At 49.9% G+C, this 14,408-nt stretch overlaps 1 protein-coding gene across 29 annotated transcripts in view; it reads left to right on the top strand.

Moving 5' to 3' along the window:
- Window positions 1-14,408, top strand: part of EXD3 (exonuclease 3'-5' domain containing 3) — a 296,432-nt gene that overhangs the window by 220,648 nt on the left and 61,376 nt on the right. Inside the window, exon 21 of one of the 29 annotated variants that reach the window (XM_068657240.1) lies at window positions 4,454-4,697. The exons of the other annotated variants lie outside the window; for them this stretch is intronic. Coding sequence (XP_068513341.1) covers window positions 4,454-4,459 — 6 coding nt within the window. The 3' untranslated portion in view covers window positions 4,460-4,697. Of the gene's footprint in view, window positions 1-4,453; window positions 4,698-14,408 lie in introns of those variants that run through there. 29 annotated transcript variants of the gene reach the window in all.

Raw genomic sequence — 14,408 nt, 5'->3', positions numbered from 1 at the left:
TGCAGGAGTTGTAGGGAAGAAGAGCACACAGCCTGGAGAGGAGCAAATTGGAGACATTTTCAAGATAAGACAGTGGGACTGCAGGATTTTTTTTTTCGTTGTGGATTATAACTGCTTCAAAGTATTAATTTTGTCTTCTGACATCACATAGTGGCTATCATACCTTTGAGTACCACCACCATGTATCTTGCTGCAGAGTCGAGGGAAGGTAGGCAGGTCTGAAAGTATCACGTTAAATCCTCTTACCAGCTTGGTGAGGGATTTATGTGTTCAGCAATTTCTGGTACAGCTTTAATGGAGCAGTTCTATGTTGCGGGGTCCTTTGAGGCTGCGAGTGAAAAACTGGATGTGAAGCAATACTGAAGCCTTGTCAGAACTGATTGTCACTCATCTGGCTTTGCTGGGCAAGAGGGCAGCAGGTTCCTAAAAGGGCACTTGGGAGTTGCTGTCTAAGGTTTGGTACAGGTGGTTCAGCTGGCCTCTGTCAGCCCTGCCTCTGGCAAAGCTGCATTGCCTACAGCAGCTGTGCCAAGCAACGTGTGCAGGGCCTGGCCCTACCTCCCGTTATTGGGGCCTGGGACAATTAAATGAGGGCTTAGGTGCATCCCCTCTTTGTCATCTGACTGTGGTGTAGGCATGCCCTCTACTTTTCCAGGTGTTTCCCTTTCAGGCATATCCCAACAAGTATATTAATGATGGAAACTCTTGTGGACCCAGCAGTTTTGAGAAACTCTCAGGTCTCTATACTTTGATTCTCAGTATTAATGTTTTCTTTCTCTTTTAACCAGAAGAATGGGGACAGCAGAGTCCTCCCCATCACACGGAGCTGTAAAGCATCGCATGTAGGCAGCTGTTGGCTTTTTCTCTTTTCCCACTTCTTCCTGCTTGTTCCTTATACACATACCTTACAGTTTCTTTTTCTCTCACTCTGTTTCAATGCCTCCTAAACTCGGCCATTGTCACTGCTGCAGCTTTCTGTACTTGGTTGGCACTTTTGGTATCTGATTAGGGCAATAACCATGACATAGCACTGGCTGTGTGTTGAACAGAGCAGTAGGCAGTTGCAGAAGCGAACAATGACAAATGATTAATGCATGAGTTGAGTGAAGGGCCTGCATTTGATGGAGACCCCAGCTGGGGGGGATGGGGAGGGAACCTGGCTGACATGGGGAGGTGGGATGCAGTTCTCATCTGGTGGGTGACCAAAGAGCCAAGTGCGACTGACCCAAATTGCCAGTGGTTTGAACTCCTGTAGCTCTCTGAATTCAGGAAAAGTTCCCCATGCATGGCATGTGTCTGCCCAAGTAGCTTTTGAGGGAAGGACCTTTTGGTCCCACACCAGTCCCCGTGACCTGGTGCTACTGTTTGCAGTCCTGTGGCACTGAGGAAGCCGTGTGGGAAGGGCAGGGCAGGAGGGCAGCATGTTCCTAAAAGGGCACAGGCTGCACTGCTCAGTGTAGCTGGAAATCACCTCCGGTCTTTTCAGGGGTGCAGACTAGGCACGCTCGTTCATGACTAAAGCTGTTCACTACACTGCAGAAAAAATAGCTGGGGTTTTCATGAGGTGCTGCCTTTCTCAAGAGGTTGGCAAGGAGCTCCTCTGATGCAGCCGGCCGTGCACCCCGTCAGGTCCTCAGAAGGATCCAGGAGACATGACTCTGGAGTGAGGGGTCAGAGCCTGTCAGAAGCCAGCACACTTAAAGTTGAGGTGCCAGAAGCGGTGGCTCTGCATGGCAGGAGGTAGCTGGGTGAGAGCAGAAACCATGCTGCACAAGCGCAAGCCCCACACTGGAACCCTGTGCATCAGCACTCTCAGGGTGACAGCCCCTGTGGTGGGGACTGTCCCTGAAAGCCTGCACCGAGGGCCAGGTCACTGTGAGGCCATCCAAACCCTGCCTCTGAAACATGCTTAGTGTCTGAAACTGGCTTCCGACACCACCTCTGGTTCTTGCTTCATAAAAACGTATTTTGTCCAAAATTGTACTCCCCTGCTTCATTCACCAAGCCAAGAAACAAAATTCTTTCAAATGTTGTATTTCAACAAAATGCTTTAATGAAAACTAGTTTTTAAAATCAAAACATTTTGAACAGAAATTATAATTTCTCCATTGTCAAAGTATCAAACCATAATTTCTCCAATATCCAAGTATCAAGCAGTGTAGTGCTACAGGATCAAGACGAAGCTGCAGCAAGCACCATGATTTCCTCAGTTGTGCTTGCTTTGCAGTCGCTTTCTGGGTACATCTCTTCCCAGGCCTTTTCCTGCATGCGTATATATTCTATTCTATGTATATATTCTGTTTGCTCTGTTAACAAATCATGAGGAAGCAGTAGGAGCTCAGACCCACAGCTCTTTCTCTTCCATTGAACTTTTCTCTGTTATTCTTGGGGAAGCTGAGCAGGGGTCAAGCCCAGCTAGGGAAATGAGGTCTGGGGCTATGGAAAACTCGGACCCCAGCGCCACCTCCTATTATATAGATATAAATGGAATGGAAAATTATTTCGAATAAAAGTGCACTGCCCTCTGAGAAATGTTCTCACAGAACCGCCTCTGAGAGTGTCTTAACTCTTTATCAGAGCACGGGGCTGTGCCGGGGGGAGGACTTCCCTGATGCAGTGCAGCCAGCACAGGCTGAGTGCAAGGGACGTGCCTGCAGCCAGCACCCAGCGGAGCGGCCGAGTGGCCATGCTGCTTTCCAGGCACAGCGGGAGGGCGATTCTCTTCTCCTTCCCTCTTCCCTCTTGCAGGTGGTGAAGCTGCATCAGCATCACCTGCTGACCCAGCCAGCACTGCGCTGGGTTTGGGCTTCTCCTTCTCCAAGGGCTGCGGAAGCAGTGCAGGCACAACCTGAGCACACCCAGCACCACCCAAATTTTTGAGACCACCACAGTCAGCAGCATGGTGCTAGACTCACACAGCAAGGCAGCAGCAGGGACATGCACCAGCTGTTCTCTGTCTGTCCCCACTTCAACACCAGCCCATTTGCATCTCTCTGCATGTGAGTGCAAAGCGCTCATCCTCATGGGCAGAAATAGAAGCAGAGGAGATCCCGTCCTGCAGCGCCTGGCCCTGCTGCATGCTGCAGATAGGAGGCAAACAGGCGAGGGGAGTGGCGTGAGTGGTGGCTGAGTGACAGAGTGCAAAGAACAGGGAGAGGCATGGGAAGGAGCAAAGCCATTGTGACACTGCAGCTCCTGGTCACGAGCCTGGCCTCCTTTGTCACTTGTCACTGGCAGCCCCATCACCTCCCTCTCCACTAGCAGCAAGGCAGCTAAGTGCCAGCAAGCAGGAGGAAAGGCTGCGCTGGGCGCTCACGTGCTGCTGGGAGAGCTCCTGGAAAAGAGGAGATGGCAGAGCAGGTCAGCATCTGCAGCCAGCCCTGGTGGCTTTCTTCAGCCCAGCAGCAGAGCTGGAAGCAGCAGCGAGCCTCCCACCTGCGGGGCTAGAAAGCCGGGCACAGGTTCGCAGCGGGTCACTCCGAGCAATTCACCACTCCACTCAGTTTTCCTCCCCATCTACACAGCCAGGCTCCAATTCTCCTGCTGCATCCCAGCACCTCCTAAAAGTCAGAGCTTTCTTTTCCCCCTTCTCATTTCGGTGTTGAAACACAGCTGCATTGTTTTCTGGTCATAACTGCACCACCTGCACAGGCAGAGAGTCCTGTAATTACAGGCTGGGTTGCAGGATGTGAGTTGGAACAAAAGTCAACAAGCTTGTACGAACACGTGCACAATAAGGCAACTGGGCAGAAATTTTATTTGCTTTTTAAGGAAAAATTTTGAAACAGCCATTTAAGGACTTCCTCAAAGGCAGAAAGCAAAAATCTAATGGGCCATTTTTGCAAGGCCTTGTGGCAAAATACCAAATCCTAATTCAGTAGCCGAAAAGAAACTGGCTTGGTTCATTAAAAATAATTAAAAAAAATAGTAAGTACCCAAATATAACACTGTGACAAAAACCAGACACTGGAGACTGGTCAAGAGTGAGTCCCATGTCCATTTTCCTGTGCATCTAAGTGACCTGCTGGATAAGGGAAGGAAACACATGACACATTCCTGAGCTTACAAACACACTTATGCAGATTCCTGCGCTGTAGTTGAAATGTGCTGTGCCAGGTTTTTGGATGAGCGGACAGCAAAGCTTCCCATGGAGGCATTTAAGGACAATACTCTTCAGCCTCTCTTCATCAGGTGACATGTCTTAGGTGTGCCCTGTGCTTTGGAGACCTGCAGGTTGTCTTCCGCTTCTTGTGTCTCCTGTGCCCTCTGATGACAGAGTTAGGAATGCACCTGCTAAGGGTTGCGTATCATTCACATTTTGAGAAGAGACGTCATGGAAGGAACAGCCAAAATGCGCTAAAAGCCTTCCAGTCTCTAATTCCTCTAAAAGACAGAAATGACAGGGCTCCGGGTTTTGGCTACAACTGCTTTATTTGTGTATGTCTTATTTCAGTTCTGAAGAGGACAGATGTCAGGCATGAGCTGGTCTGCAGGTTCGGGGTGCTGTTCAGCTGAAAGTAATGAAGAGAGACTTCCTGAGCTCCCTACAGTAGAAAGACAGAGAGGGTGTTATGTCCTTCATCTGTATGTTTCTGTGTTTACATACTGCTGTAATTGTTATTAAATTTCACCAAGTACTTATGAGTTTTAATGAACTGATGTACTGAAAATGCTAATACTAAAGTTAAAAAAATAAAAATGATCTAGTCAATAGAGTGCCTGTAACAGTTCCCTACACAGCCTCTTTCTCCTCCATGCAGTATGGAAATTTTCAGACAATAAAATGCAGAGGGTAAAATGGCAAGTTTCAGATGAGTTATTTAAGTCAAGGAAGGATCTTTAGAAAACAGAGCTGCAGCCTTAGTAAAGCCAGCAAGATGTATGCAAGTGGGGCAAGCAAAATATAAGGTAGGATTTTGTAAGCCACAAAGAGCTCATGGTCAGTGCTGCTGACACATGAGCAGAGAGACAGAAAAACCATCACCAAGCAGAATGTAGGGGAAGAATAGGAAGATAAGGATGTTTTAATAAAACAAAATGGTTTCTCAGCACTCTGCTAACCCATGAAGGACATGGCAAAAATACAATTCATTCAGACAAGAATTACGTAGGAGTCACTTCTGGGTTTATACATTTTACCTACTAAAGTCATGATTTGAGTGTAGAGCATTTGCAGTAGCTTCATGGGGGATACTGCCCGCTAATTCGACCTCCCAATTTTAGCTGTCCTTGGGAGTGTACAAGAGAGGGCTGGGACCTGCCTCCTTGTGCAGTCCTGCTGACCGGCTCCTAGCATGGGCAGGCAGGAGGCTCGCACCAGCACTGCAGCCTCCAGTGAGATGTGGTGAGGAGCAGAGGACGTGTCCCTGCCGTGACCAGAGCCGATGAATGAGGCCGGCCCCGGGCCATGGGTGACTTCTGGCACCGGTGCCCGTGGGGCTGCTCTTCCTCTCCCGCACCCAGCAGTGCCCAGTGTGCTGTCGGAGGTGGAAGGGAAGTGGTGGACGCCTGGGAATGGTTTTGCTGATAGGGGATTAGTCACTGTGGATTTTGGAGCAGGGCAAGCTGGGAATAGACAGGAGACTTTTCATTTGTGCACGGAGGAGGTTGCATGGCCCACGATAACAGCTGCCCAGCTGCTGCTCTGCTCTTGGGGCAGGTTTCGCTGTTGGCTATGGTCATCTTAGGGGCAAGATATTGTATTTTCCAGCCCTGTGCTGCCCACCAAGGCCCTGCTGTGGTTCTGATTGGATTTTGCTCCTTGCCAGTCCACCAGCAGTGGGGTGCAGTGAGTGTCCCAGGCTGCAGTTTTCTCCAGGGAAAGCTCAGCAGCGTATAACCTGCTCTTTGCTGGCCCTGACACAGACAGACGGAGATCAGAAAGCTCTGTCTTACATGGGAATACCAGACACAGGCCCTGCCTGGCACACTTCCTGCAGGCTCCTAGCCCATGTCACTCAAGGAAAGTAACACCACAGTGAAAATAAATGATGTTACCAGTGTGGTTATGATGAGGTTTTAACTGTCTGCTGTTGTGGGGTGGCCTTGTATGCTCTGACATAGCACCCACCCTAGAGCCTGTGTGGCTGCTCCAGGGATGCTCCATCACAGAAGCCAAGGACCATCAGGACAGTGGTGTGGTGTCACCTCCCCTCAATTGCTGCCTAAGGGACCACTCAGGGCCACCTGCCTGCCATGCCTTCAAAGGCTGACCTTGGGCATTACAACAAAAAGCTTAAGTCAGGTGGAAGCAGGGCAGCCTCATGGTGAGGCTGGGCAGCAGGAGGCCAGCTTGCAGGTGGCCGTCCCAGATCGGCATTTGGGTGATCCAAACAAGCAAATTCTCCAGACCCCCATTTCCCCACCGCATGCTCTTCCTTCTGCACAGGTCACAGGTCACAGAATGTTAGGGATTGAAAGGGACTTTGAAAGATCATCTTAGTCCAATCCCCCAGATGCCTTCAGAGAGCCTCCGAAGGGGTGACTGGCACCCATGGCCCCACAGTGGGACCCTCACCAAGGTTCATCTGTGGCCATCAGCACATGTCTCGGCTCAATGAGCCAGGTCCCCAGCACACAGGCTGTGTGCCACCACCAGCAGAACAGCACCCTGCTCTTCTCCCACGTGTCCTTGATGTGTGGCAGTTGGATGGACAGGCTCACAAGCACTGCTGGGAGAGCTTTTTTTCCCAGGCAGATTACGTAGCCTTTTTAGTTTCATCCCCCCCCCCCAACACACCCCCCTTCCTCTGTTATTTTGGTGCCTTTCCCCAAGGGAAACAAAGTTTGCTCAAATGCTGTTCCCACCAGAAAGGCAAAAGCTCCCCCCCCCTTTTTCCTTCCTCTTTTGGGTTCATGGTAATGTGTCCCATGACAAAACAAGCACAAATCTGTGCACAAAGTGCTTTGCCTTTCTCCTTAAAGGGAGAGTCTTTCTCCAGGGCTGGCGCCTGGGGCCAAACTGCCATCATCCAGAGGTGCCTCTCTGATGGAAGGAAGGTCAACGCTGACTTTGTGTATGCAGTGAAAGCAGCCTGTGCTAAGACATGGGGAGCCATGCTGGTGGGTTGAAGTAGGTCTTGTAGATGGGTAATATGGAGTGGAGGTCATTGGTGTAGCCAAAAGAGCTGGGCTGGAGGTCTCGTGGCTTTGATTCAGCCAGCCATGGTGGAGAAGTCTCCATGAGAATGGGTCATTTATGCTCCTCTGCAGCCTACAGGGAGAAAAGGCCCCTCCTGGGACCCTAAAGCAAACATCCAAAGCGGAGCAGCTTTGGCACTCAGAATGCTTGTTTCTCTCTAGTGCATGTGGGAGTGATGGGTGAGGAGAGGTGCTCATCCCCCCACTGGAAAGGAAGATGTGACGGGTCCATATGTAGGCAAAGACCACCTCAGTCCAAACAGCCAGACAGGTTTGGTCACAAGAAGCATCCGTGGAGGTGGCAGTGGGAGCAGCCTGCAGCAGGAGCCTGCCCTGGCAGGGGAACCCCTCACACACCAACCACACACAAGCACATCCCCAGTGCCCTAGACCTGGGCTGCAGCAGCCAGAGCTCCTGGTGTCCAAGGTGGAGCTCAAACAGCAATTTTACCTGAAGCCAAGATCCTTGCAATGTGTCAGGGATCTTTCCAGCACAGACTTTCACCCAGTGCAGCCTTCAACACCCAACGTTTTTATCAGTGGTTTGTTTGGCTCTAAGTACTTTACTGGGAGAGGCTGATGCTGGTCCCCAGCTGAGTGCCCTGATGTGTCTCGGCACTGGCTGAGGCTGCCTCTCTGTCCCTGTTCCCACAGTCAGTGAGAGCTCTGGTGTGTCCCCACTGCAGCAGCGTTGGTGGCAGTACTTGTGTATGAATATGGGTCTTGTCCCACTAATCTGCCAAGACAGTTTTGTTGTTGGGTACATAAGACCTTCCCAGAAATCACTAGTCACCACTCACCTGCCTGCCATGTCAGAGAACATTTAAGTTACCTTTGATGTATGTGGCCACTATATCCACCTGTCCTACTGGGAGCAAAGTGTTTCTGCTCCGTGCAAAGCGCCCACCATCTGGGACCCTGCACGCCAAGCACCGTCACCAACACGTGCTCTGGGAGGACAACAACCTGCAGTTTTGCACAGACTGCTGCCCAGTGCTGATTCGCCAAATGCTACTCATGTATTAGAAAACTAACTGCAGATCTAGCAGAGATCAAGCCAGAAATGGGGGCCAAGCTGAGATGTGTGTAAAGGCCAAGTGCAGAAAACCTGCTGGCATCATGCTTGTTCAGCATTTAGCACCGAAACACGGGCACAACTGAGGGTCTCCACAGAAGTAACCAAAACAGTGTGACTGACGTTTTTCCTTGTAAATGCTTTTTTTCAAGATTCCCTCTGCCCTTAGTTTTCTTTTAACAGCATTTAACAAATGTGATTTTAATACATCCCCTAAACAGAGAGGCTATAAATGTTTGTTTCCCGTACCAGCAATAAATGAATGGTGGGAGCCTGAGGAAAGAGAGGTGTTTCCTATTTTTGCAACTCAGTAATTTTTCATAATGAAACCTTGGCAGCTCACACTTGGAACCTGCTCCTGGGGTAAGGTATTTGAAAAGGAAGAAAAAAAAGAAAAATGAGAGAAAGAAAGCGTAAAGGCTAGCTTGTGATGAGAAAGACAAAGTGAAAATTTAATTTATATTTGCAGTTTGTTGGCTTTTTGTTTGTATGTTTGTTTGTTTAAAAAAAAAAGTTTCAAAGATGTTAAGATCAGACTGTTTGTTTGCTTCAAATGTTTGCAAGAAATACAAACCTCGGAAAAAGTAGGGAAGCTTATTCGGAGCATTCACACATGGAGGCTAGGTGGGCTCTTGATGGCCTGGGCGCAGGGTAGGGACTGTCCTCTGCAGCACCTCTGCAAGTGGTGGTGCCTGGGGAAGGGTCATAGCCTCTGGCAGCCTTCCCCTTTGGGTGTGTTTCCCTCCACAGAGCGTGAATGCAGTCGTGCTGCCAAGCCCAGGTGAAGATGTCCCCTCATGCAGCGAGAGCCAGCCTGTGCTCAGAGCCAGCCATCCACTTTCTGTCAATACCAGGGGACCTTTTGGCTGGAGAACCACCCAGCCAAAAATGTTCACCTACTGCCAGTCTGTGGAGGAGCCAAGTAGAGATGTGGTCCCGGTCTCGTGCTTACTGTCAGATACTCGGCTTCTGTTCCATAATGCTTCCAAGATGATGTTTCTGCCTTGAGAGGTACCTTCCTGGATGATGCACAAAGATTAATGACTTCCAGGTCCCAAAGGTGTGGATGTGGGAGTGAGAATGATGGAGCGGAGAGAATACAGCTCTCCTGGCATAGGATCTGCAACAGCCTGGCTCATCCATCAGGAATGCTGTGATGGAGGGGACGTTCCAAGTGTAGTCAGCATGGGAAAATATTTTATCAAAGAAACTTGGAATAAAATAAAATTAAAATCTAAACATGAACACTTGACACAGTGCCACATGAGGGCTATTTTTAATTTCCTTCCTGATCGTTCCACTTGTTTTCATCATCGTCAACTCTTTCAATGGTAGAATTAGTCACCATGTATGAGATGAAGTAAACAGAGCCCGTAGTTTCCAAGTGAGCATCATCTTATCTCTCCTCGGGGAAATGAGAGCTGTGCCCATCGACTTGCCACCAGCCATGGGTGTCCTGGTGACACCTGGGACTGTGTGCTCAGCTGGGGACAGCACCATCGGGTTTATTTGGGACAGTGGCACCCAGGGGAAAGCTGGGGATGCTGGTGGGGCTGGCTGTGTCAAACCATGCTCCTATCTTTCTTGGAGGAAGGTGCCTTCTGTGTAGTCACCAGCTTAAATATAATCGGGAGGGGGGGTTAGAAAGAGGGAAAGAAGGCTTATGCTCTGTGCCCACTGCTCAATATTTTTATTCTGATTAGGTTTAGCTACACACTTAATAAGCTGGAGAAGCTCTTGCTGAGAGCTTTGCCCAACACAAGTACAGGCTTGATGTCCTGCTGGGGGCAGGTGTGGAGAGGAAGAAAAGCTGAGCGCCAAGTTTCAGCACAGGCAAACGCAAAACCAGATTTTCCCTGAGCACCAGGTCCCAAATTCACAAGCTGTCCTGCTGGGGAGCTGGAGGAGGACCCAGTGCCATCACACAGCCAGGAGCCACAGAGGTCAGTGCCTGTGGCACGGCGGTGTCCTAGAACCATCTGCACCACATCCTTTGAAAATGCTAGTTGCACTGTGTGTTTTCTTTCTAACTCTTTGGTTTCTCAATATACTTAACAAAAAGCAATACTAATTTCTTGAATTTCTAGTTGCGTAGCTATGTCTATGCTCACTGAATTCCTGGGGTGGGGGAAGAGGAAGATGTTATTTGGGTGATGCCATAGCTGGAAAATACTTGGCAATCTAAGTGGAGAAGTCACCCTGTTCACTGGTACACAGAGGAAGATCATTGTGATTATCCCTGTAACAATGCTGATCAGTTACAGAGCACTTTCCATTTTGCAGAATGCAGCCCAGACTTCAGTTAATCTTGCTACTAATCCTTTGAACTGATCTCCTGGAGTTAATGGGAGTTATTTGAAAGCCTAAGGAGGAGTATGCACACTAATGGCTTTGGAGCTGGATTGGAGTAATACCTGTTCATTAGAGTGGCACTCTGTTTCTTGGGATTCTCTTTCTAGGCAAAGTCTGATGTGTTTAAAATTTCGCTTCTTAACCACTATATCTGTTCTGTATTTTTTCTGGCACCTTAATGATCCATTTAATTGCAATACTAAATTAAACACCAAAATACCCAGTTGGGACATTTATTCCAGTGCTGGTATTGCTTGTGATTTCAATTTCACACTAAATTAGTGTCCAAGAAGAGTTAACATCGCCTGATAAAATGACACGGATCCCCTCAAGTGTCTTTATGTTTGGATTTATGTTTTTAATGAGAGATTTGCTCTGGGTTTTGGCTGACTTGATGGACTATAAAGACGAGCTGGAGGCAATGGTGGATTTGGGTTGTGCTGGGAAATGTGATGCCCATTTCTGGACAGAGACAGTGGTTGCCCCAGTAGTGCAAGCTGCTGGTCCCACCAGGTCTAGCAAGACCCATGTGTTACAGAGTTCCATGAAGAACAGCTTGGTTGGCACTGGATTATTTAAAAATAAAAACTAATGCAGAAAACCAAGATTATTTGTTTTTACAGAAGCCTAGAGTTTCCCACGGTGGGATGTTACATTTGGGGACTGTTTGAACTGACATCCATTTTTTCCCGAAGGTGAGGATCATTCCTCACCAGCACTGTTGGGGTGACAACATCAGACATTTCCTAAAGAGTCCTTGACTGTGTGTTGGCCTCTCTGACATGGCCACGTGGTGACTTTCTGGGTGCTGCTGTTGGCAGCTGGCAGAGGGATGGCCCCGGTGTAGTCCACGAGTGCAGCAGAGCACATCCGTATATCCCCACCTCCCAGCCCGTTCGGGGCCAGCCTGCAGTGCAGCAGGCTCCTTCTTGGGATGGCATATCTCTGGCCAAATCCTTCCCCTCCTGCAGCAGTGCCCCATGGCTGTGTCCCCAGAGGGATGCAGGGACACAGAGTTCACAGGGAGCCTTTAATTCTAGCAGTGCAGAGGTACCCCATTCTTGATCCCACAACTCCCCCATGGGCAGTTGTGCAGTGAGGGAATGCACAGAAAGGAGACCAGCTCCTCCCAATGGAGATGGCATTTGGTAGGATCATGCAGATCCTCAAGGGCAACACCCTTGGAAGGGCACAGGCACAACCTGTCTCCTTGGCCAGGTAAAAGGAGGAGAAGAAGGAGATGGAGGGCTTGGGAGGCTGCTCATTGAGATTTCCAGTGGATGGGAGTTAAATCCCTACAACAGGATTGTGATGCATCACACCCACAGTGAGGAATGTTATCAGCCATCTCACCAAATCCACCAGCCCAGCCAATAACAGAGCTCCCACTGGTTGGCAGACTCGTTGATCTCTGATTTACCAGATTTTGTCATTTAAAACACAGAGGGCTCTGCTTTTGGTGAGCACACTCCTGCGTGCTTTGATGCAGACACAGGGCTGGGGATGCTTCTCAGCTCTCCTGCTCATATCTCCTTCCAAAGCACACAGTGTCATTGCCAACACCGAACGCAAAGCCACAGCGGGAGTGATTTTCTCCAAGTCTTTTCTCCCCGCAAGACTTTTTATTGCCTTTGTGAGAGCACGGGACCAGCAGCAGCATGCGGGGTACCCCAGCGGACCCCGTTCCCACACTCATAATCCCTGGGTCACTGGAGGCACAAAGGAGCTGTCGCGCTGCTGGGAGCCGAGGAGGGGGCAGAGCCGGCTCCGCTGCCGCTGCCTCGTTTCTTTCTCACCAAGGATGACCTTCATTTTTTTCCCCCTGCTAATCCCTCCCTTTAATCCCCTTCTCCTCTCCTTACCAGGGTCAGGGCATTTCAGGGTGTTTTCTAGTGTCTGCCCCCACTATCCCTCCCCCAGCAGCTCCATCCTGGTGTCTATGTAGTGAGGGCCAGACCCAAGCAGAGATGTCTCCACCATCTGCACAGCGCAGCATCTCAATGCTTTCTGGTGCCTCAGAGCCACCACTTTGTGCTACAGTCAGTAACCAGAGCCTGTGAGTTCTCTGTGCTGAGCATCCAAAAGAGATGTAGGGCCATAGGAGTAAAAGCCCACGTTTCTGTGGTCCCAGGGCAAAGCTTCAGTCTCAGGTTTACTCCCTGGGGCTAGTGGTCCTGGCTGATCCCTCATCCCTGCCTGAGCTGGGGCCACAGCAGGGCGCAGAGCTGGAGCGTCCTCGGTGTTGGGAGCCAGAGGTAGGCACCTGCCCCCAGTACAGGCACTGCCACTGCTGGGCTCCAGCATCACTGGGACGTAACGCCCAGGGCTCAGCTTCGGGGCCTTCGGGCAAAGTTTCCACATGAGGCTGTCCAACAAGAAGGGTCCACACTGCCATTTTTAAAGCAGCTTTGGTCCCATGTAACTCTTGCCAAGAGGATGACTCTGCTGGGCAGCAGCCTCCCGGCTGTGGAGTTGGCAACAAATGTCACCAAGCAGACAGCCCAGCATGTGCTCATGCCCTGGGGCAGCTCACCTAGCCTTCTGGGCAGGTTTTGCAGCTCCATGGTGCTGCAGCTGGCTTGGGAGCAGCAAGCAAGCTCAGGTGCCTACAGCCAACAACGTCTGCGTGAGACATTCCCTGAGGCTGGCAGGTGCCTGAGCCCTTCCTCTTGTCTGTTGCTCACACAAAGCCTAGAGCAGCAGTATCACTGCCTGGGCTCCAAGACACATCCACAAGGCTGATAACGAACATGATGGATAACAGTGGACTGGGTTAATTTCGGTTGGGGAGGCATGGAGAGACAGAGCTGCAGCTCACGTTCCATACGGAGTCAGAGCAGAGCCTCACTGACTGACTTTTGGTCCCGATTTGGGAGAATCTTGGCTCTAATGCCATAACACCAGTATGTTCTTTATTAAACTCTAATGCAATTGATTTCCAGTCCACACTGTAGCTACTGGACAAAGTGCTCAGTAGGCATGAAAGTGAATGAAGTCCATAGTCATATTTTTATTGAAAATCTAACAGTAGAAGCCACATTTCCAAGGGTGCATCGGAACCTCAAGGACTGGAGGGATAAGCAACATGTTGTATCCCATGTCTGCAGTGCTGCCTGCAGACTTCAGACCTGTCACTTTTTAGGGTTGTAGCTGGGTTTTTTTTGAAATGCTGCCTACTACTAAAACCAGTAGATCACGAGAAGTTAATTCTTTTTGCCTGGGATTCAGGTACTGATACTTCTGCACATGGCATGGCCCTTGCCTACTGGTGAGTGGGCTTCTCCAAAATCTCTTGTGTTGGGAGAGCTGTCACCTGCACTCGTCCCTGGTACCCACAAGACTTGGTGTTGCCCTGTGCAGGGAGTTCCTGCCATGTTTTTGGAGAACCCCGGTGATCTGCCCATAAGTTTATCATGGTAATAAAGTCCAGGCAAAATCAGGTGCTCAGTGATGCCTCCAGAAGTGCTGCTCAGAGGCTCAGGCAGCACAAAGCCCTCTCGGTGGCCCCGTATCATGTAGCATCAGAGAAGCCAGTGAAAAGAAAGCAAAGAAAGAAAAGAAAGCAGGAGAAGTGGCTTGGGATGGAAGATAAGGTCTTCCTGTTTCCCACAACACCCTGGGCTTCTTATCTGCAGTACTGCAAATAAAAAACAAGGAGCCAGCCAGGCTGATTCCCACAGTACATGGAAGACTCGTCAGCATCTGTTTTCCCGGCAGCGTCTGTGTCTGTAGGAGGATGCCCAGGACCCAGGATGGGATTCCCTGTTGAGGAAGCCGTGCCAAGGGGTTTGGCCTTCCCTGTGTGTCAGGCAGGACTCAGCAGCATCCTCTCTGCATCCCA

Source organism: Anas acuta, chromosome 20 (assembly GCF_963932015.1).
Source record: "Anas acuta chromosome 20, bAnaAcu1.1, whole genome shotgun sequence".
Lineage (NCBI taxonomy): Eukaryota > Metazoa > Chordata > Aves > Anseriformes > Anatidae > Anas > Anas acuta.
This window is presented reverse-complemented; position numbering and strand designations above follow the sequence as displayed.